The sequence below is a fragment of the Vulpes vulpes genome, chromosome 7 (genome assembly GCF_048418805.1).
Source record: "Vulpes vulpes isolate BD-2025 chromosome 7, VulVul3, whole genome shotgun sequence".
In the NCBI taxonomy this organism is placed as follows: domain Eukaryota; kingdom Metazoa; phylum Chordata; class Mammalia; order Carnivora; family Canidae; genus Vulpes; species Vulpes vulpes.
The window spans coordinates 103,303,196-103,325,357 of NC_132786.1; the positions used below are offsets into that span (position 1 = coordinate 103,303,196).

At 45.9% G+C, this 22,162-nt stretch overlaps 1 protein-coding gene across 1 annotated transcript in view; it reads right to left on the reverse strand.

Annotated features, from left to right (window-relative positions):
- The window catches only part of GSDME (gasdermin E), a 70,360-nt gene that overhangs the window by 22,813 nt on the left and 25,385 nt on the right, over window positions 1–22,162 (reverse strand). The window contains exons 4-6 of the mRNA XM_072764569.1: window positions 8,187–8,358; window positions 6,415–6,535; window positions 1,463–1,624 (exon numbers count right to left, since the gene is read on the reverse strand). Coding sequence (XP_072620670.1) covers window positions 1,463–1,624; window positions 6,415–6,535; window positions 8,187–8,358 — 455 coding nt within the window. The remainder of the gene's footprint in view (window positions 1–1,462; window positions 1,625–6,414; window positions 6,536–8,186; window positions 8,359–22,162) is intronic.

Below are 22,162 nucleotides of genomic sequence, written 5' to 3' on the forward strand. Positions count from 1 at the left end.
CTTCATGGCAAACACAGCCACTCCACTTTTCCCACTCATTATTCTTCATCCATTCTGGAGGACGGGCACACCGGCCCACCCGGCCTGGTTATGCACATCCTCTGCAGGATGCTTGAGGCTCTCTCCTTAAAATATATTTTTTTTAAGACATTGAAACACTTCTAGTAAATTAAGCCCAGTGGGGATTTAAAGGCAAGGTTTGATAAACCACAGCTTTCACATGCAGGGATGCATACTAATACATAGCATGCTACACCTCTGCTGATGGCAAATTCCAGCACACAGTTGTCAGCCCCATGGAGAGAACGGGTCACATCAGTCACTGACATATTCAAATATTTCCCTATGAACACAGCTAGGGAATGCCACCTCAGCCTGGAGAGAAGAGCATTCCTTGTTGGTCTAGGGTCTGAGAGCACAAAGGCTTGCTGGCCCCCCACCCTATTTCTGCTTCACAGACCCAGCCATCCCACTCCACCCCAGGCTGACTAGGACGGCCAACTGACAGGGTGGACTGGTGGGAAAAGAAATTATAAAGAAGCTGCAGCCCACAAACTATCGTGTCACTTCCCTGTAGCACAGTTTAAGGCTAGAGGGCCGCTCTGCTGTGTTTCTAACCCACAGCAGTGCTTAAACAGCAGCTGGAAGTTGTGCTCAATCATCAATCTCAAGGAAGCAGAAGAAAGGCCTGTGGCCCTGCATAAGATGTGAAAGACTGGGCTTTCCCTGCCATTTCTTCCAACACTACCATTTTTGTTACAGAAACAGAAGCATCTTCTGGTTTGGGACTCACTGAGGACCCCTAGGTGAGAATCTTCTTATCCTGCCAGCCAGACCATATTCTGAACTAGCTCTTAGCTCCTACCGATTCTGTGTTTCACCTTTTCCTTGCCCATTTCCTCTTCTGCCGTATACTGCACTCCACACCCTGCCCATGCCACCACAAGAAAAGCCAACTTTTTAAAACACAAAATACCATGGGGAATAAAAGGAGTTGCTGCAGGTAAGTCACACCATGGCACCGCAGGGCTTCAAGCCATGTGCATAAAGAGCCCCCAAGAAAGCGTTCTGTAAGGCTGACAAAGCCTTGCCTGTGTTGGCAGTGAAGGCTGGAATATAATGAAACAGATGCAAATTTTGGGTTCTCTCTCTGTTGCTGACCAATTATTTTTTAATAGTCAGCAAGGCTTCTATGGTTGAAATGAAAGAAAATGCCCTCTCATTCCTCAGTCATCTATCTCTTCCTCAAAACATGGCACCTAAGACGTGAGGTTCCCTGAGATGCCACTGAGGTGAGTCCTGCTGAGTGCATGAGGTCCAACTTGGAGGCACTGTCCTCTCGGTTCTCAAATGTTCTCTATCACATCTCTAAGGAGTCATGGCTCATGAAGGCCACATCACCTCTTGCACCGCAGTGCTCGAGTAGCCATCAGCTCACTACACCTCACCCTGCAGGCAATACCTTGTTTTAAAACATCCAACGGCCCATCCAGGGCAGATGATCCCAGCCCAGCATCTGGCATGTCCCCGTATGCAAACTCTCGAAAGGGCAGATGGTCCAGGAAGACAGAGTCACTTCTCTTGAGTTCAAAGCCACCATGCTTCCCTTGTAGGAGGCATAATTCTGTAATGTGGGAGAAAAGGACAAGCCGGCACAGGGTTAACTGGGCCTTGCTGGCACACCTCAGACCCAGATTTACCTAACAGGGGACAGGGGTGGGGAACACATGCACTCTTTGACCCCATAAACCCACTTCCTACACGTTATGCTATTTGATGAAAACTCAGCCCCTTCCTACAAATTAAGGAGAAATGGTTGTTCTCAACATAAAGCTCTCCAGTGTGTCCTCTCTGAAGAGGTAGGAAGCAATCTTTCAAACATTAAGTATTCCCTTAGCCTGATTTGAACAAACTATTAAATAACAAAAATTCAACTAAATAAATTCTGAAGTGACACCATTTGGTGCCTGGGGTTTCCTTTTAACAAAACCAAATCTTACACAACTCACAATGTATGAAACAAAAAAAAAAAAAAAAAAAAAGAAATTTGATTAATTTGACTTGACTGAACTGATAATATTAAAGTATTATTGACAATATATTTAAGTATACAAGTGGTGTGTGGTTGTATTTTTAAAATACTAACTTTTCTTCATTAGTAAATAATACGCAATAAAAAAATGAACTTCTGACTTTAGCAGTTGTATGAATGAATCTTACAAACAGGTCAAGTGAAAAAAGCTGGACACAGATGAAGATGTTCTCCATGAATCTATATGAAGGCAAAACTAGTCTTTTTTAAAAAGCCTTATCTTTAGATATACTGAACTATTTATAGACCGAGCAATATAATGCCTAGGATTTGTTTCGAAATAACTAAGTGAAATGGGTGAGGTGGTAAAGTTATAGATGAAATATGAATCACCCTAGTTATTAAAGCTGGATGGTAGGTACACGGGAGTTCATTATATTATTATCTCTCCTTTTGAACATGTATGAAATTTTTCTATAATAATATAAAAAAATAAAATGTTTCCTTAAATACTTCCATATTTAAAAATCCAAAAGGTAACAATTATTATGCAATAGTTATTATGTCCTTAATAAGCCAAAACAGCAAGAGAACTCGTGAATTGGGGTTCTATTTATACTTCTATTTAATGATTTGTGTACTTAAGCACAGGCTATGGAATAAAAATGTGGAAGGCATGAGGATTAGCACATATTTTTACTTGCTTGTAGGCACTAATGATGTAAACGATCGAATAGCTATCTAAAGACCAATGAAACAACCCTTCATTTACTCACCTATGACCCACACTCACTGGGCATCCAGGGCACCCGTGGCTGGCTTTGCCCTTTCCACCAGGCACTGAGGCAGATCAACGTGAACCAGCCCTGAGGTAATACCTTTGCTCCCCCAGAGCAGCCACCATGACTATTAACATAGTCTCAAGTCCTGCCGAGAACTGCACAGGGCCCCCAACTGGTATTTCAGGAGTCTGGCACCAGCACCACTCTTGCCCATATACATGCACAGGCCCCTGAAGACACTGCCAGTTCTTTCATTCTTTTCAGTGTCAGGCACTGTGCTAGGGGCCAGTGACACAAAAGGACTACAGTCCAGGCCTGGACAATAAGTGTAAGTGGGGACAGAGGTCACAAGTGCTGTTGGAGGAGGTGGTCAGGTCCCTGAAGCCACAGTGGCAAATGCAGAGAGAGAACTAGAAAAGGATTCTTGGATAAAGCAGTGTCTAAGGAACCCCCTAAAGTTTTGGTAGGAATTAGCAAGGCGAAGAGGCAGAGAGCATGCAGGTAGTCCTGGAACTCCGGGTAAGACCAAGAACAGGGTCTTGGCTAGAGCAGCGGCATCTGGAGATTAGAAGGAAGGCGGGACAAATGCTGGGCAAGCTTTATCTTGGGACACAGGGAGCCTCCGAAGGGTGTTTAAGCAGGTGTGTGAATTGACCACATTTTTATTTTTAAATAATCACAGTGGCTACAGTGCTAGAACGGAACAGATGGGGAAAATTCTGAGAAGCAGGGGAGCCAATTAAGAGTGTGCGGCAGAAAAAAAAAAAAATTTAAAAAAAAAGAGTGTGTGGCAGGACTCAGTAGGCAGATGCCGTCAGGGCCAGCACACCTGCTGAGGTGCACAGACGCAGGCAGGGCAGGCAGGGCGGGGAGCGCGGGCTCCTAGCCACGGGGCTCCAATCAGGGGTACACGCGGAAAGGACACTGGCCTTATCCCTAATTATACAAAGCACAAGGCTAAAGTTCGAGACCATAAAAAGATGCTTCTGATTGGCTATGCAAGGGAGGGGCTGTTGGTGAGGAGGGGGGCACGGCCGAGAGAATCTCTTGGTGAGGACAGGCTGCACAGGTGCCTCCCCCCAGGGATACAAAGGGAGTCAGCGCCTGCTTAGAGTTTCAGAGGACACACAGGATCCTCCCAGAAGGCGGGAAGGCAGCCTCTTAAGGGCCCCCTCTGGCCCCTGCACGTCTGTTTATGAAGCCAGATCAGAGTACTCTGTGGCAAGAGCAACAGAAAACACAGATGGCAAAAAGGAAAAATCGCAGAACTGGCTTAAAAATCAGGCAGTGTGGGGATCCCTGGGTGGTTCAGCGGTTTAGCCCCTGCCTTTGGCCCAGGGCGTGATCCTGGAGACCCAGGATCGAGTCCCACACCAGGCTCCCTGCATGGGGCCTGCTTCTCCCTCTGCCTGTGTCTCTGCCTCTCTCTCTCTCTCTGTGTTTCTCATGAATGAAAAAAATAAAGTCTTTAAAAAAAAAATCAGGCAGCAAGTCACATACAATGTCAGCCTGTCCGCCAGGCTGCACAGGCTTGGTAGTTGTCAGTGGGAAAGAGCCACGGAGCAGGGCTTCCTGGGTCAGGGCATGCGAAGTGAGCGAATTGAGCGGAGAGGGCCCCAGAATTCCCCCTGGGCACCTCTCCACAGCACAAAGAGAAGTTTATTTCACAGAAGGCAGAAGCCAGCCAAGCTAAAAGGCTTGACATTGAAATGCAAACGAGAGAGCCACACCAGCCGAGGCTAGGTGTTTCCAACCCTGTTGGAGAACAGGGAGGCTTCCCAGGAGAGCAACAGGTGCCCCAACGGGGCTGAAAGCAGGGCAGGACCTCCTCAGAGAGACAGACTAGAGAGGCGGCCTAGTCCAAAGGTCCTCAGAGCACTCACGGGCAGCCACAGGGTCGGGCCAAGCTTTCAAGATGCTTATGAAAGTGCAGGATAGCCAGGCCCCAACGCTTTAGGCTGGAGTCCTGTAAGTGCATGGAGCAACATGCCGACAGCAAAAACAAGAGGGACAACTTAATCATCTTAACGCAGTTTGTTCAGTAGACAAAGTCTTCCAAAGAGAGTAAAATAATAAAAATGCCAGCGAGGACACAAATTTGGAACCAGGCCAAGCAAAAGCCTGTATGTCATGATTCTGGGTGTTCCTGGCATTTCATGTGCCCCTGACTAACCTCTCTAGAGCAGCTTCTTAAAACTAACCCCCTCACCCTTGGTCACCTCCCTGGAATGGAGGCTGTTCCATGTGTGAAATGAAAGAGGGAGTGGGGTCTCTGCCACTGCCTCCCCTGCCTCCCATGTGTCTTCTTTGGCTCCTACACTCCCAGGAGCGTGTGACTGTAGGGACGGTGCACGTTCTGAGTGCCTGTAGTTGTAGCTCAATGGCATGTTACCTCGAGTGGGCCAAGTACACATAAAAGGCTGACTCCTGGGGATCTTCTTCCTCCCTAATCTTACAGAGAACAAATGGGAGAAAAGCAGGAGACTGCAATGGATACGTAAATGGTCTATTATGGCACACTTTTTGAAACTTTTTTTTTTTAGATTTTATTTATTCATGACAGACCGAGAGAGGCAAAGACATAGGCAGAGGGAGAAGTAGGCTCCTTGAGGGGAGCCTGATGGGGGACTTGATCCCAGGATCGGGATCATGCCCTGAGCCAAAGGCAGACACTCAACCACTGAGCCACCCAGGCGTCCCTAAAACTCTTTCATTATGGAAGATGTGAAATGGCACAAGACTAGAGTAGTATAATGAACCCCCACGTACCCACCGACCAGCTTCAGTGATTGTTCTCTCCCTCTGCGGACCCCATGCACCCACTCCTTACACCACCCAGATTATTTCTGAATCAAAACACAAACGTGTTACCATTTCATCTGTGAAGACTTCAGTATAAATCTCTAAAAACATAGAGTCTTCTTTATAAACATAACTATGACATTACCATACCTTAAAAAGTCAATCATTATGTTACATTTATTCATTCATGTCCCCCAGAAGTGGTCAACAATTTTCGTGGGCTCAACACAACCTCTTCTCAGGCTGAGCATGAGGGAAGGGCCATGAGCATCTAAGATCAGCAGACAGGAGCGAAGCTAAAGCCCTCATGTTCTTCAAATGATGCAATGACCAGGATCTCCCAGCTCTGAACACTGGTGATCAGCAGAGCAAGGTCAAGTACTGTGTTTTTGGCTTCATATTGGTTGGGGAAGGAAGGTGAGATGCTGCTGCTGACAGTATGATTAAGGGCTGACGCAGACAGCGTGACTTAATAAACAACCACTGTGCCAGGTACTTCATGTGCTCATTCCCTTTAATCCTGACTGTGGCTTGTGAGGGAATGTCTTTCCCCTTCCAGAGATGGGGGGTTAAGGCTCATCCACAACTTGCTTGAGGCCTCCTAGGACTCCAAGGCACCAGCACTGATACCCAGTCTGTCTGACAGCAGAGACCACGTTGCAGACCCTGTGCCACGCTGGTGAAAGTTCACCCACACTGATGCCCTCCCAACGCACCCCACCTGCCTCACTTGTCATGGGACACCCCCACACTTCCCATCTCCTTCCTCTAATACCCAGAGCGGGAGGCAGCACTCACCAAATTGGCCATCCAGTTTCACGTACAACTCGATGACGCCACAGGCGATGGTGGTGGAAGCTGGGATCTCCAGTGCTACGTTGGTATCCTTGGTGATGTTCCCATCCTCCTTTGCGGACACCTGTGAATAAGAACACATGCAGTCACCTGTATGCTCAGACTCCCCCAGGATTCTTTCTGCCTCCCCACTGTGGCCGGCCTAGGGCTTTGCATTCAGCCAATGCCCAAGGAACCAAGTGAAAAAGAGAAGCTGGCCAGCACAGTAGGTAAGGATTCAATCCTTGTGGGCCTCATGATGTAGTGCAGATATTGAGAAGTAAATGAGCAAACTTTTGTGGGTACGCAAAATGAGATTCCAGAGTGTGGGAGACAGTGAGGCTAGGTCTATGGTACTGAATAAAGAAGGTATGTAAGATAACTTCCCACTTCCCTCACGGAGGATTAGGGTAACCACTCCTACATCCTTGACAATGATGAAAATCTGGACAATTTCAAAGCCTGACTGGAAGAACCTAGCTTAACAGTGAGGAGCCCCCAAAAGGGCATCATTCCAGACTCCTGTGGACGGCACACTGTGCAGTAAAACAAACCTAGAGCCAGGGAAGGAGGGAAGAGAGGTAAGGACAAGAGGAGGATTACCGGAAATGCCAAGTGGTCAAACACTAAAGCTCTCTCCTTCCAACACTGTTACAAACATGAGCTCTTCCCATGATGGCCTGGGGAGATGATCATTGCCTAAACACTGGAGATCAGAGACCCCTTGTAGCAACTTGATCCTGGTTTGTATAAGGACAGCCAGCCTCCGGATTCCCAGGCAGGGGCCAGGCCTGTGGTGAGGGTCACCATGGGCAGAAATACTGGCAAGGCGGACCACAGCCACCTCTCGTCGGGCACCTCCCTCATCACTGCCCCAGTGAGAGTCCTGCTCCACACCAGACTCTGTCTCCACCTCCTTCCAAATACAACTTTCCCAGGTCCTCTAACAAATGCCAAAATTTCCCCCAGGGAGCAAATGTCTAAGAATAGGACATCAGGCATCAGGGCAAGCTGTGGAGCAGTTTGGGGTTGGCAGCCTCCTGTTCCACAGAAGCTTAGTACTGGCTCAGGGATTAACCTGATAAGACTATTTTAATCCAGAAGCATCTGTCTATGTGTATATAGACACATATACTGCTCTCTACCTCCCATCACTCCATTCGCAAAGGATTTGAGGCAGTTGATTCCAAAGTAATCATTTTGAGACCCCTGGCTCTGAGGGGCTCCGGCAGTTACCTGAACATTGACATGGCCAGTGCTCCTTTGCCCCATTTTCTTTTGGGAAGGCACCTGTCCCAAGCTGGGTGGCCATTCTGGTCCTATTGCCCTAGTCCTGGGTCTGCTTCAGGAATGGGTGCAACCAGGGAGGGTCCGGTGGGAGCCAACCCTGAGCACACTTTCCCCTGGGGTGGCAGCAGGTGGCATGAAAGCATGGAGCTGCTGCACCACAGGGAGGATGCTACCTGAGAGGGAATCCACCCCCAGGAAGGCAGCACACGCCAGTTTTCCAAATTTGGGATCTAAATGTGACTGAAGCCAGAACTACTTGAGTGTTTCAGTTACAGGAGCCAATAAATTATATCTCGTTTAAGCCACTTTGAGTTGGATTTCTATTAGCTCACTACAGAAGGGTCCTGACAAACGAAGACACCACCCAAAGCAGCCCGTGACCCTGGCCACAATGACTGGGACCAGAGAGCCCGCTGAGCCCACGCCTGTGCCCTGGGCACGCACACCTGCACGGTCTTGGTCTGGATCCCCACCATGCCGCCACACTTCTCCTCAATCTGAACGTGCTCCGATATCACGCACTGCTGGGTCGTCACTATCTTCTGTGTCAGGACACACAGGACCTCATTCTTCCTCTCCAGCACCTGCTGCAGCACTGGATTGCTCAGATTTATCACTCTGAAAAAGAAAACTAGCCGTGAGCAGCTTAGTGCCTCAGGGGACATTGAGGCAGTGTGGACTTTCTCCTCTCTGGCAGCTGGCAGCTGAGCATACAGGTAGCCGCCAGCACCGTTGATTTCCTGGTGATGAGAGAGGGGGCAGTTCATGCAAAAAGACATAAATCAAACTTCCCAAGGCCGCCTAGCACTTCCAGGCATCAGAGAAAGGCTGCTGGGAGGGGAAGGGGCCCCCATCATATAGCAACCCAGCAAGTGAGGGAGCTGCGTCCCTGGGCCTTGCACCCTGAAAGTCGGCTTTGTCATCTCATCACTGTAATGTGGGATTACTGTGGGGGAATGTTGAGAGGAGAGAGGCGAAGGCTTAATGACTAAGTAGCAAGGAAGAGACCAGGGTAGAATTAGAAGGGAGTATCTTAACCTCTCTGGGAAGGATATATAATCCCTTAGAAAGAGTTTAATGTGATTTTACAGATGAGGACACTGAAGATAGATCAGGCCCCCACACAGACTTGGGGCTCCTGTGTGGCTACTCTGGAGAATTTCAAGAATAAGCTAAATTTCCATCTACAGCAGATGATTTCATGCTTAGAAGTAAACAATGAAATAACTCCTGTGGCGCTCTCTGACGCTATCCATCGATGGAACGGACAGGGAAAGAACCTAATTAGAGTTGGTGTTGGCGCAAGGACAGTTATAGCATTCCTCTTGAGTTTGTTTTTTTTTTTTTTTAAGATTTTAATTTATTAGAGACAGAGAGAAAGAGAGTGAGTAGGGGAGGAGCAGAAGGAGAGGGACAAGCTGACTCCCCACTAAGCACAGAGCCTGATGCAGGGCTTAATCTCATGACCCTGAGATCATGACCTGAGCTGAAATCAAGAATCAGGTACTCGACTGACTGAGCCGGGCTCCCCATCACTTGAACTTTTTAAATACAGTCTGAAGCTCGTTATCTTAAGAAACTCAGCAGCACCCCTAACCACACACAGTGGAGGGTGACTCCTGACCCAAGACAAACACAGATTTGCCAGGGTTCAGGAAGTATCTCCAGAACAGGAGTGAGTAGTTGTAAGGCCTGTCTCTGTGTGAAAAGCTGCCCCAGGTGGAAACTCCATTAACGGAAAGACAGACTAAATGTGCTATGTAAACACAATGGGGCATTATTCAACCACAAAAAAGAATAATGTTCTGATGCCTGCTGCCTCATGAACGAACGCTGAAGACAGCGTGTTAAGTCAAATAAGCCAGGCAAAAAGGATACATATTGGGTGGTCGTACTTACATGAAGTGTCTAGATTAGGAAAATTTATAATGACAAATTAGATTCAAAGTTACCAGGAGCTGAGGGGAGGAGGAATGAATAGCTCTTGTTTGATGGCTACACGTTTGGAGGTGACAAAAAAGTTCTAGAAATGGATGGTGGTGATGATTGCAAGAAAGTGTGAATGTACTTTGTGCCGCTGAACTGTACACTTAAAAGTGGTTAAAATGACAGATTGTATGTTATATATTTTTATCACAATTTTAAAAAATAGACACAGGAAAAACTGTTCAATCTCATAGTGTTCAAAGAAATGCAAATTATAACAATGTTTCACACATATTAAATAGAAATATGAGGCACCTGGCTGGCTCAGTCGGAGAAGCATGCAGCTCTTGACCATGGGGTCATGAGTTTGAGCCCCACCGTGGGTGTAGAGTTACTAAATAAATAAATAAATAAATAAATAAATAAATCGTGGGTTAAAAAAAATAAGTAATAAAAATAAGTTGACAACAACAATAAAAAAGCTGTCCAAGGGTCCATTTCCAGGAAGGCATATGAAGTGGGGGCTTGGAGCTTGCCCACTGGGTTCGAATCTCAGGTCTGCCTCTCCAGCTGGGTGAATTATTCCACCTCTGTACCTTGCTTTTCTTATGGATAAACGGATGGTAACAATGCTCTCCTCAAGGAGCTGTTGAAGGGTCTCGATGAAATAACATGCAGTGAGCTGAATATCACACAAACTCCAGCTGGCTCCAGCTACCTTCTGGTATCCTTTGCTGAGGTCCCCCAAAAAAGCCCCAATGTGTGCACTTGATGGGAATTATGAGTCCATTTAATTGGCTTAGTGGTACTTTTTTACTCACTTGCTTAGAAACCTTCAAAGACTACATCACACCTTATGACCTGGCCCCTGCCTCTGTCAACCCCACTTCCAGCTTTCTCTCTATGCCTTAAACACAACAGGTGCTTGCCCGCCCCATGGCCTTGATGCCATGTCCCCAATTCCCATATCTTGCTGACAATAGTCACGTCTTCCAGGTGGCAGGCATTCCCTGCTCACCCTGTGTAGAGTGACAACTCTATCACAACCTAAGACCGTTTAGCTGGAGAGCATATTTACACCCAATACTTTTCTAGCACATTTGCTCATTTGTACATTGTCTGTCTCCTCCCTCTAGACTATAAACTCCATGGAATAGGGACTGTGCCCGTCTTGATAACGGTTCATCTCTGGACAGTGCCTAGTACATAGCAAGTACATAGCAAATATATAATTTGGTAATAAATGAATGAATAATATTGTTGGGTTTTTTCCCTTCTTTGCCTTAACAAATGTGCAAATGTGTCTGTATGGATGGATCCCTGTGTAGAAGAGAGAACACGGAGAAGATGAAGGAAACAGAGGACTAGCGGGACAGTGTAGAGAATGAGATGTCCTAGAGGCACTGACTGAAGAGGAGAGCCAGTGTGTCCAGCAGGCAGAATGGACATTTGAACCAGGCCCTTCTGAGGCTCTTCGTCTACTGAAGGCAATTTCAGCTTCTAATAGATTCTTGAAATTCGACTGCTTCAATTATGCTCAGGTATTGACTGTAGCCATCTGAACGCACATATCAGAAGCAGCTTACAGCCCCCAGAACCCATAGCAGAGGGACAACTGAAGACACCCTGAGGAGTCTGAAGGGACTCCCCCACACTGGATCTCGTTGCACTTCTCCGTACCTTAAACAAATACTTGATGCTGTCCTAGCCAATGTTAAATTATTTGAAAAGAAAAAATTTGGCCTAAGCCAGCCAAGACTGCATTGCTTAAAACACTGACCACCCTCCAGAACCCTCATGCCAAACACCGAAAGGAGGGGGGAGAAAAGTCAACTGCAGGAACATGACTTTCTTTTGCATCTGCTGGCAGGCCTATCCTGAGACATGTGCCTGTGAGGCCCAGCAGCCCTCAGAGTGGCCCCACCACAGGCCGGGAACAGAAGCTCGGCAGGCTTGGTGCATCTCCAAGGCAACTGGGGAGGAGACAGTAACACAGGTAAGACCAGGCAGGCTGACTCCGAAATTCTCCACTGGGCTACAGAAGCCAGGCTGTGAGGGCAGGCACTCCCCACCCAGGTGCCTGGGATTCTGTTGCCCAGAACAGTGCTGCCACCTTTGGAAATCAAACACCAGACAGACCTACTCATCTTCAGCTAGGAAAGCAGATCTAGTGTAGACAGAGGGGAAGCTAATTATGGGGGAAATGGGGTTGTTCATTTGACTCTTTGCAAAGCAACCTCAGAGGGAACCCCCTTCTCTTGGTTGAACACCACCAGGCCCCAAGCAGTGTCGAGATGCAGAACAGCCCATGGGAGCCAGAATCTGGCCCTAGCTCTCCTCAGAGCAAGTCTCTGTGCCATCGGACTACCCTGCGGCCCCCAAGGGGGGAAACCACTGTATATCAGTGTAATTTATTTACATTTATAATCCTGCATGTTTAAAAAAGACTATGGGTTCCTTCAGACTGCTACTGGGCTTCAAAGAAAAAAAAGTTTAAAACCCTAGATTAGGGGTTTCAGAGGTGAGGAACAAGGAGGCCCAGACAGGTTGAAGACAGTAACCTTTCTTAAAGCCCCGGCCAGTGATGGAGACCCGCTGCTGCTATCTTGCTCCTCTGGGTGGGGGAACCGTCTGGCTGTACCAGGAATTTGACCTTCATTTCTACTGAAACCTTGTATACTATATCCATTCCCATGTGTAAATGTCTTGCCTATCTAGCTAGACCCACAGCTGGGTTTGGAAGCAAGGATTATACCCACGCCGTCCAGGAATCTTTTTCAAAATATCTCTGCCTGCCCATCCTCCCTGACCCTATCGCCTGATGGCTGCAGCCATGTGCCCTTAGAAGAATTTTCCCTGGGTTACCCTGATTAGCTCCACCTCCCTGGGCCCTGTCAAGAGCCACTCAACAACATGGACAGCACATCTTCAGAAAGACAGTATTCACAGTAGTTACCTCTTGAGTGGGGAACTAGATGACTGAAAGATCATGGGCAGGAGATTCTTCATCTTTTTTCTTTTGATTGTTGACATTTAAACCATGTGAACAGTTAGGTTAAGTGCCTGCCTTCAGCTCAGGTCATGATCCCAGGGTCCTGGGATCATGCCCCACATTGGGCTCCCTGCTCAATGGGGAACCTGCTTCACCCCTTCTCTCTCTCCCTCCCTTTCTGCCCCTCCTCCCCCCTCATGCTCTCTCTCAAATAAAATCCTTATTAAAATTTTATTGTTAAAAAAAGACCTCTCAGATTATAAATTCCTAGAGGACCAAGTACCCTGCTCCTTAAATTGTTCCCTATGCCTATGCTATCCACCCAGGTGATGGATAAATGAATAAGTTCTCACATAAATTCTAAAAGGCATGGTTGGATTAAATCTCCCTCCTCTACCAGGACTAAATCAAGAAATAGAAAATCTGAACACATCTATTACTAGTAAGGAGATCTAATCAGTGATTAAAAACCTCCCAACAAACAAAAGCCCAGGACCAGACAGCTTCCAGGGTGAATTCCACCAAATATTCAAAAAACAATTAATTAATCCTTCTCAAAAATCCCTCCAAAAAGTAGAAGAGTGATGCTTCCCGACTCCTTTTATGAGACCAGCATTACCATAATACAAAAACCAAAGAGTCCACAAAAAAAGTGAGTTATAGGTCAATATCCCTGATGAATACAGACACAAAATCCTCAACAAAATATTAGCAAGTCAAATTCAACCATGTATTAAAAGGAGAATGCACCATGATCAACTGGGATTTACTCCAGGGATTCAAGGCTGATTTGACACCCACTAATCAGTGTACTAATATAACATATTAACAAAATGAAGGATAAAAATCATAAGACCATCTCAATAGATGCAGAAAAGGCAGAAAATTCAACACCCATTTATGATAAAAACTCTCAACAAAGTAAGTATAGAAGGAACATACCTCAAAATAATAAGGCCATATACGACAAGCCCACAGCTAACATCATACTCAACAGTGAAAATGTGAAACGTTTTCCTCTAAGATCAAGAGCTGGAGCAATTTGGCAAGAAAAGGAAATAAAGCACATCCAAATCAGAAAAGAAAAACTCACTATTTGCATATGACATGATTTTACTTATATCAAACCCTGAACACTCCACCAAAAAATATTAGAACAAATTCAATAAAGTTGCAAGACACAAAAGCAATATATAAAAATCTGTTGCATTTCTTTGTATTAGGAAACAAAAGAGAAATTAAGAAAGCAATACCATTTATAATTATATCAAAAAGAATAAAATTCCTAGGAATAAATTTAACCAAGGAGGTGAAAGGCCTATACACTGAAAACTACAGGATACAGATAAAAGAAAATGAAGACAAATAAATGAAAAAGATAGTCTTTGCTCATGGATTGGAATAATTAATACTGTTAAAATTTCCATACAATCCAAATAATCTATGGATTCGATGTAATTGTATTAATACCACAATAGTATTTTTCACAGAAATAGAACAATCCTAAAATTTGTATGGAACCATAAAAGACCCTAATAGTCAAAGCAATCTTTACAAAGAAGAACAAAGCTAGAGTCATCATACTCTCTTATTTCAAACTGTATTACAAAACTATGGAACCAAAACAGTATGGTATTGGCATAAAATCATACACATAGATCACTGGAACAGAACAAAGATCCCAGCAATAAGCCCACGCACGTATGGTGAGTTAGTTTATGACTAAGGAGCCAAGAACATACAATGGAGAAAGTACTATAGTATATAGAATAATAGTGATGGGAAACCTGAACAACCACATGTAAAAGAACAAAACGGAACCATTATCTTATAGCATCCTCAAAAATTAACTCAAAATGGATTAAAGACTTGAATGTTACATCTGAAGCTATAAAACTCTCAAAGGAAAGCATAAGTAGTAAGTTCCTTAACATTGGTCTTGGCAATGATTTTTTTAACCTGACTCTAAAAGCAAAAATGAAAGCAAAAGCAATGAAAGTAAAAACAAGTAGGACGATATCAAACCAAAACACTTCTGCACAACAAAGCAAACCATCAACAAAATGAAAAGACAGCCTACTGAATGGGAGGAGACATTTATAAATCATATACCTGATAAGGGATTAATATTCAAAATATATAAGGAATTCATAAAAGTCAATAGCATAAAAACAATCCAAATAAAAATGGAGCAGAGGATCTGAATAGACATTTTTTCAAAGAAATACACTGATGGCCAATGCATACATGCAAAAGTGCTCAACATCACTCATCATCAGGGAAATGCAAATCAAAACCACGAGATATCACCTGACACCTGTTAGAATGGCTATTTTCAGAAAGACAAGAAGTAACAAGTGTTGGTGAGGATGTGAAGAGAACCTTTGTGCGCTGTGGGTGAGAATGTAAATTAGTGTGGCCACTATGAAAAAATAGGGAGATTTCTCAAAAATTTAACAATAGAACTACCATATAATCCAGCAATTCCACTTCTGAGTATTTATCTAAAGAAAACAAAAACACTTGCTTGAGAAGATACATCCACCCCCACACCCAATGCAGCATCATTTACAATAGTCAAGATTTAGAAATAACCTATGCGTTCATCAATGAACAAGTGGATAAAGAAAATGTGGTATGTACATACAATGAAATTTTATTCACCCATAAAAAAGAATTAAATCTTGCCATTTGCAAACAATGGACTTTACGGATATGGTGCTAAGTGAAAAATGTCAGAGAGATAAATACAGTATGATCACTTATATGGAATTCAGAAAAACAAATAAACAACAGAACTCATAGATATGGAGAACAGATTGGTGGTTGCCAAACATGTGGGTTTGGTGGGGGCGGGTGGATAAAATGGGTGACGTGGGTCAAAAGTACAAAATTGCAGTTATAAGTAAGTCATGAAGATGACTCCAGTTAATAATACTGCACAGTAGCCACCCCTTATGTATGGTCTCAATTACCTATAGTCAACCATGGTCTGGAAGCAGAGGTTCCTCCTTTTGATGAATCATCAGGTCAAGAATAGCCTTATGCTACGTCACAGCATCAACATCATTTACCTCCCATCACATAGGCATTTTACCATCTCACATCAGAAGGGCGAGCATGGTATATAAGATATTTTGAGAGAGAGAGAGACCACATTCTTATAACTTTTATTACAGTACACTGTTAGAATTATCCTACTTTATTATTATTCTTGTTACTCTCTTACTATGTTCAATTTGTAAATTAAAACTTTATCACAGGTGTATGTATGTACATATATAAATATATATGAAAAAAATGTACCATATACAGAGTAAGGTATTATCTATGGTTTCAGGCATCCACTAGGGTCTTGGAACATAACCCCCATGGGAAATGGGGGACCACTATATCTGAAAGTTACGAGAAGAATAAGTCTTAAATGTTCTCAGCATGAGAAAATATTTGTAATTCCATACGGTGACAGATGTTAACTACACTTACGATAGTGATCATTTAGCAAGGTATACAAATATTGAATCATTACATTATACAACTCAAACTAATATGATGCGATGTGTCAATTATACCTCAACGTAGAAAACAACAACAACAATGGTCTCTTCCCCAGTCCGGCTAGGGATCAATGTCCATAGACAGAAGGAAGGAGACAGAAGCTCTCCCATATGAACAGCCAGATGTTCTTTGCCTTCTTCACACATATTTTTAAGGACGGCCCAAGGTGCCTTCCTCTTCCTGGGGACAGCAGTATGAAAGCAAGAACAGAGGCCACCAGGATGGAGACAGCATATAACCCATCTTAAAGGGCTAGACCCCAAGGAACACACCTGGAGGTGAGTGAAGGAAGTAACAGTAAATGGGAAGAAAGTGTCCGTTCCTCACCCAGTGCACTTGCTGGATGCCCCCCCTTAGCCCACACTCTCCTGGGGGATCATTCTACTTCTTTTTAAAGATTTATTTATTTATTTATTTATTTATTTATTTATTTATTTATTTATTTATTTATTTATTTATTTATTTATTTATTTTGAGAGAGAGAGGAGAGCAGGAGAGAACACACATAAGCCAGAGCCCCACTCAGGGCTCCTTCTCAGGACCCCAAGATCATGACCTGAACTGAAAATCGAGAGTCAGACGCTTAACCAACTGAGCCCCCCAGGCGCCCCAGGATCATCCTACTTGTGTGTACCTGGCCGCTCCGTGTCACAGAAACACTGCTGTCCTTCTAGACCTCGTCCCCAGCTTTATCTCCTACCTGTTGGGTTCCCACCTCCTCTGAGCCTCAGTTTGCCCACCTGGAAACTGAGAATTGGCTATGAGGCTTCTGTTTAGTGAGGCCTTTTTTTTTTTTTTTTTAAATCTTTTTTTTTTTAAATCTTTTTTTTTTTTAATTTTTATTTATTTATGATAGTCATACACACAGAGAGAGAGAGAGGCAGAGACACAGACAGAGGGAGAAGCAGGCTCCATGCACCGGGAGCCTGATGTGGGATTCGATCCCGGGTCTCCAGGATCGCGCCCTGGGCCAAAGGCAGGCGCCAAACCGCTGCGCCACCCAGGGATCCCTAGTGAGGCCTTATACACAGTGACCGCACTGTGCCCATTTATTTGCTTCTACTCCTGGCAGGAAAGCCATGACAAGAACCCTTTCCAGACAGGTCAAAGACATGCCCACAACTCTCAGGGGGCTTCAGGAGGTGAGCGCTCAGCCAGGAGGTGGACCCTCAAAGCAAGGAAGAAATGACTCTACAGATGCAGAAGGGGGGCTGGCTGAGAGGGGAGAGCAGCCAGGTGGCAGCCGCTGCTGGGGACCAGGGCAGCCAGCAGGCAGCCAGACCTCCATTCCCAAAGCACCTAATCGTTCCCTAGGCCCAGTCCCAAAGAACCTGCCTCCTCTCCCAGGCTGGAGCTTTACTTTGGATTCTTTTTCTAAGGCTTTGAAAGCCAAAATGCAAATTCATAGAGAAGAAATCCTAGAGAAGATTTTTACAACTCTAATAATATCCAAAAGGAGGAGGGAAGCAGCTTTCTTTTCCTTTCTTTTTTTTCTTTTTTTAAGATTTTATTTATTTATTCATGAGACACACACAGAGAGAGGCAGAGACACAGGCAAAGAGAGAAGCAGGCTCCATGCAGGGAGCCTGATATGGGACTTGATCCCGGGGCAGACGCCCAAGCACTGAGCCCCCCAGGTGTCTTTTCCAAATGCCATCCCCAGGATACCTCCTACAGAGATGAGGGCAAGCTTTCTCATGCAGACCACCCTCCCCCACCCCGCCAAACTCCTCCATTCAACTCCACAAATAGCTCCATCCTATTACATTCCAGGCACTGGGCTAGATGCCGGTGATTTCTCAGTGAACAAGACCAAGGCAGTCACTGTTGCCACAATCCCCCCGCCCCGCCGTGTGAGAGCCCTTGATAATAACAGGTCCTACAGGAACAGGGTTTCCCCTGGCCCTCTCACAACGCTCTCAAAAAGCAGGCAACATCAGGACAGAGTAGGGAACATCAGCTTTTATCAAGTCTGCCAAAGAGAAATGATAAAAGTGCAAAGGCCCCAAGTTTACTAGTTCTGGGGTGGAAAACCGGATGCTTCTTGATTGTCTCCCCAGATGAACCCATTAGCAACAGCTGCTTACTTGTAGGGAAAAGCATTCTACAGCTGAGTCTAGGCCTGAGGCAATGAGGAGCAAGAAAGCCACAACTGATTGGCTACTCAGCACAGGCCTAGGAAGGCAACAGAGACTATCCCTCCCTCCCCCACCCTCCCCCTTGCCCCACCCCTGCCCCCACTCCCCCAGGTTACAGACTCACCTGAATCACATGGCACACTAGTGACACAGCCAGAATCAGGGCACATAGCTTCTTTTTTCTATAATTTTATTTTAATTCCAGTATAATTACAAAAAATCCTAAAACTGATAGGGAACCACACAGGACCCCTAATAGCCAAAGCAATTGTGAAAAAGGAAAGCAAAGCTGGAGACCATTCCAGACTGCAAACTCTATTACAAAGCTCTAGTCATCAAGACAGTGTGGTACTGGTACAAAAATAGACACATAGATCAATAGAACAGAATAGAAAACCCAGAAATAAACCCACAAGTACATGGTCAATTAATCTTCCACAAAGCAGAAAAGAATATGAAATTGGGAAAAAGGCGGTCTCTTCAACAAATGGTGTTGGGAAAACTGGACAGCCACATGCTGAAGAAGGAAACTGGACCGCTTCCTTACACCATGCACAAAAATAAACTTGAAATGGATTAAAGATCTAAATGTGAGCCCTGACACCATGAAAATCCTAGACGAGGGCACAGGCAGTAATGTCTCTGACATCGGCTGTGGCAACATTTTTCTAACTGTGTCTCCCGAGGCAAGGGAAATAAAAGCAAAAATAAACCACTGGGACTACATCAAAGGGACACACAGCTTCTGACTCCTGGACCAGTGCTCTTTCTGCTCCACTGCTCTGAAAACAAACAGCAAAGAGGCACAGGGTGCAGAGGCACCTGGAGAAATGGGGCAGGATGGCTAGAGCCGGTTTCAGCATCCCCCCAGGAACAGAGAGGGGGACATCAAAAGAGCCAGAAGATGGTGGCTGGCCTACTATTGCGAAAATATTAAGCACGAATTACTAACCCACAAGAACACAGATGTATACTGATGATTAAAGCTTTAGCAATTTAGGGATTTCTTCTAAAAAGTTGTGATTTATCAGCTAGAGCTGCAGTGAAAGAGGCTGCTCGCAGAGGTCTATGCACGCTGCTGGTAAGCTTAGCTTGGCTCTTCTAACAGCCCCGTGAGCAACTGAGGTTGCTTCTCTCTCGGTAGCCAACATCCCCAGGCCTTAGCCGGCAAAACGCCCACCAACGCTGTGGCGGGCGGCAACCACCCCCTAAAATCCTGAAATGCAGAAGCCAATGCTGCTTCCATCTGCCTGGAAGAGGACATGCATTTCCCCTTTCAAGTCTGCATGCTCCCTGGGAGGGAAGCAGGGGAAGCAGCACCTCCCCTGCGTCTGTGCTGCCCTCCAGGTACAGCCCTCAGGGCCTGGAAGGTTCTGGCACCCCGAGTGTGCTTCGCCACTAGCTGCCCACCTCACGTTTGTTCAAGCTTGAGAGCCTGGTGCCAGTGGATTGGCAGGGAGAGACCCAGCCCCACAGAGGGGTCTCTCGGCCAGTCCTGGTAATTCCCTTGCTCTTCGCAGGGATTGGAGTAAGGCCACTGTGGCAATTCTGGGCCACTGAGACCTAAGGAAAACCTGCTGAGGACTCCCACAAGGTGTTTTCCCTCCCTCCTAAAAAGAGGTACAAGGAAGAGACCGCTTTTCTGCCTCTGAATCTTGTCTGCAGTGCGGCCAGTTGAGGACCAAGAGGGGAAGTACGCTGCTGAGACCGCAATGCATGGAGGCTACCATGGGGGTGGCCCCACAGAGGCACTGGATTAACCACCCACCATTCACTTGGGTCAAGGGTCACTCATCCCACCTCAAGATGACTCCATATGTGAGGTTCTTTGCAACTAGAGCCATCGTAACTGGATCATGAAGTCATTGTCCCCCTTATTTCATGGGCTCGTGAGCCAATGAGCCAAAGGCACACAGCTAATAAGGGACAGAATGAGAATCAGCTGAGCGTGGCCATCCCTGAAGCCCTGAGCCTTTCCATCTTCTCCCTCCAAGACCTCCACTGGGCCCAGCACACAGAAAGTACTAAATAGGTGTGTGTTAACAGACAAGCAGGCTTTCTGCTCCCCCAGACACCAGCCTGCTGGAAACCGGAGCAGCCACCCATGGGCAGGCTCCTCACCACCAACCAAGAGTCTCCATTTCAAGCATGAGAGAAACTTCCCACATACCAGAGATACTGAACCCAGAGCTGGGGACAGGAAATCTCTAGAAACCTGAACTACTGCTCACTGGGGCCTCCACTGTAATATAATGAGAAAAGCCTTGCTCTCTCTCTCTCTCACTTGACTGCAACTTCAGGACTGTAAGTTGCCTGAAAAAAAAACAAAAATCAAGGCACAACGCTAACCACACGATTACCAACATAACCAGGTGACCCCTACACTGTGACTGCTCCACCTCTGTTCACATTACGGTCTACAGGACACCTCATCTCACATACAACCCAGAGAGAGAGAGAAGAAAAAACAACTGAGCAATTATAGACATTCAGCCTTCAGATAGTCATTCATTCACAGCCACCAGTTGATGAGATGCAGCAGGTCTGCAAGATGATAAACCAAGGGACACCTGTGTGGCTCAGCTGGTTAAGTGTCTGCCTTCAGCTCAGGTCATGATCTCAGGGTCCTGGGATGGAGCCCTGAGTCGGGCTCCCTGCTCAGTGGGGAGTCTGCTTCTCCCTCTCCCTCTGCCTCTCTTCTCCATTCATGCTCTCTTGCTTTCTCCCTGTCAAATAAATAAATAAAATCTTTAAAAAAAAAGGGTGGGGGGAATAAACCAAGTGCTGCTGATGCAGAGGTGAGTTCACACAGGAGCCCTTGGGACATTTTTCTCTTTCCACACTCTGTGCTACAGCAGCAGCTAGACTGGAAAAATCAGGTGGGTTGTGGACCTGGACTTAAATCCTGAGTCCAGACAAAGTAACTAATGTCAGCAATTCAGGCCCCTCAGATGTAAACTGAAGATGAACCAATTATTCTCTCAACCAGACAGTACTTAGTATGCTGCAGGCACCATGCAGGGCCAGAGGTGAGCCGGACGATGTGTCAGGAGGAACTCGGACTCGGAATCAGGCAGATATAACATATGTTACCCCACAGAGTCACACTGGTTTGTGTCCCAACAGGGGAATCGTTGGGATGGGTGACATGACTCCTGAAGGCAGTGGGGCTAATCTGAGGAATTGGCCAGAAGCAGAGGAGGTGAATCTGTTTGTGTCCTTTTGCACATCTGTATGGACAGGAGTGAAGGAACTTGCAGGTAAGACCTGAAAGTAAGAAAGAGCCTGAAGCTCAATCCCAGGAAATGAAATAAGTTCAGGGAACTGGCCTGGAGAATATGAGGGCAGAATGGTAGGATAGGAGGCTGAAGAGCAAAAGCAGATCCGTGTCAACCCGAAGAGGGTGTGGACATCATCCTAGGACCCTGGAGAGCACAGAGGGCATGAGGCAGGCAAGGACCTGATCCAAGCCACTATCTGTGGAGAATCAACTGGGAGGGGTGACAGTGGGTAGAGAAAGGAGGATATCCATCAGGAGGCCAGCACCAGGGAAGTGGTTGTGAGGCTGGAGCAATGGGAACGGGTAAGAAAGATATTGAAGATGTAAAGTCAACTAATGAGAGACCAGATGTAGGAGAAAAGGTGAGGAAGGAGCTACATCTGATACTAAGATTTCTGGCTAACACACCTGGACTTAAACCTCCTCACCAACCAGCACCTCAGAGGGAACTGGGCCCAGAAGCAGGTTTAGAGAGAAGACGACAAGCTCAGTGATGGGTATAGCCCACGTGTCAGACCCTGTGTGAAA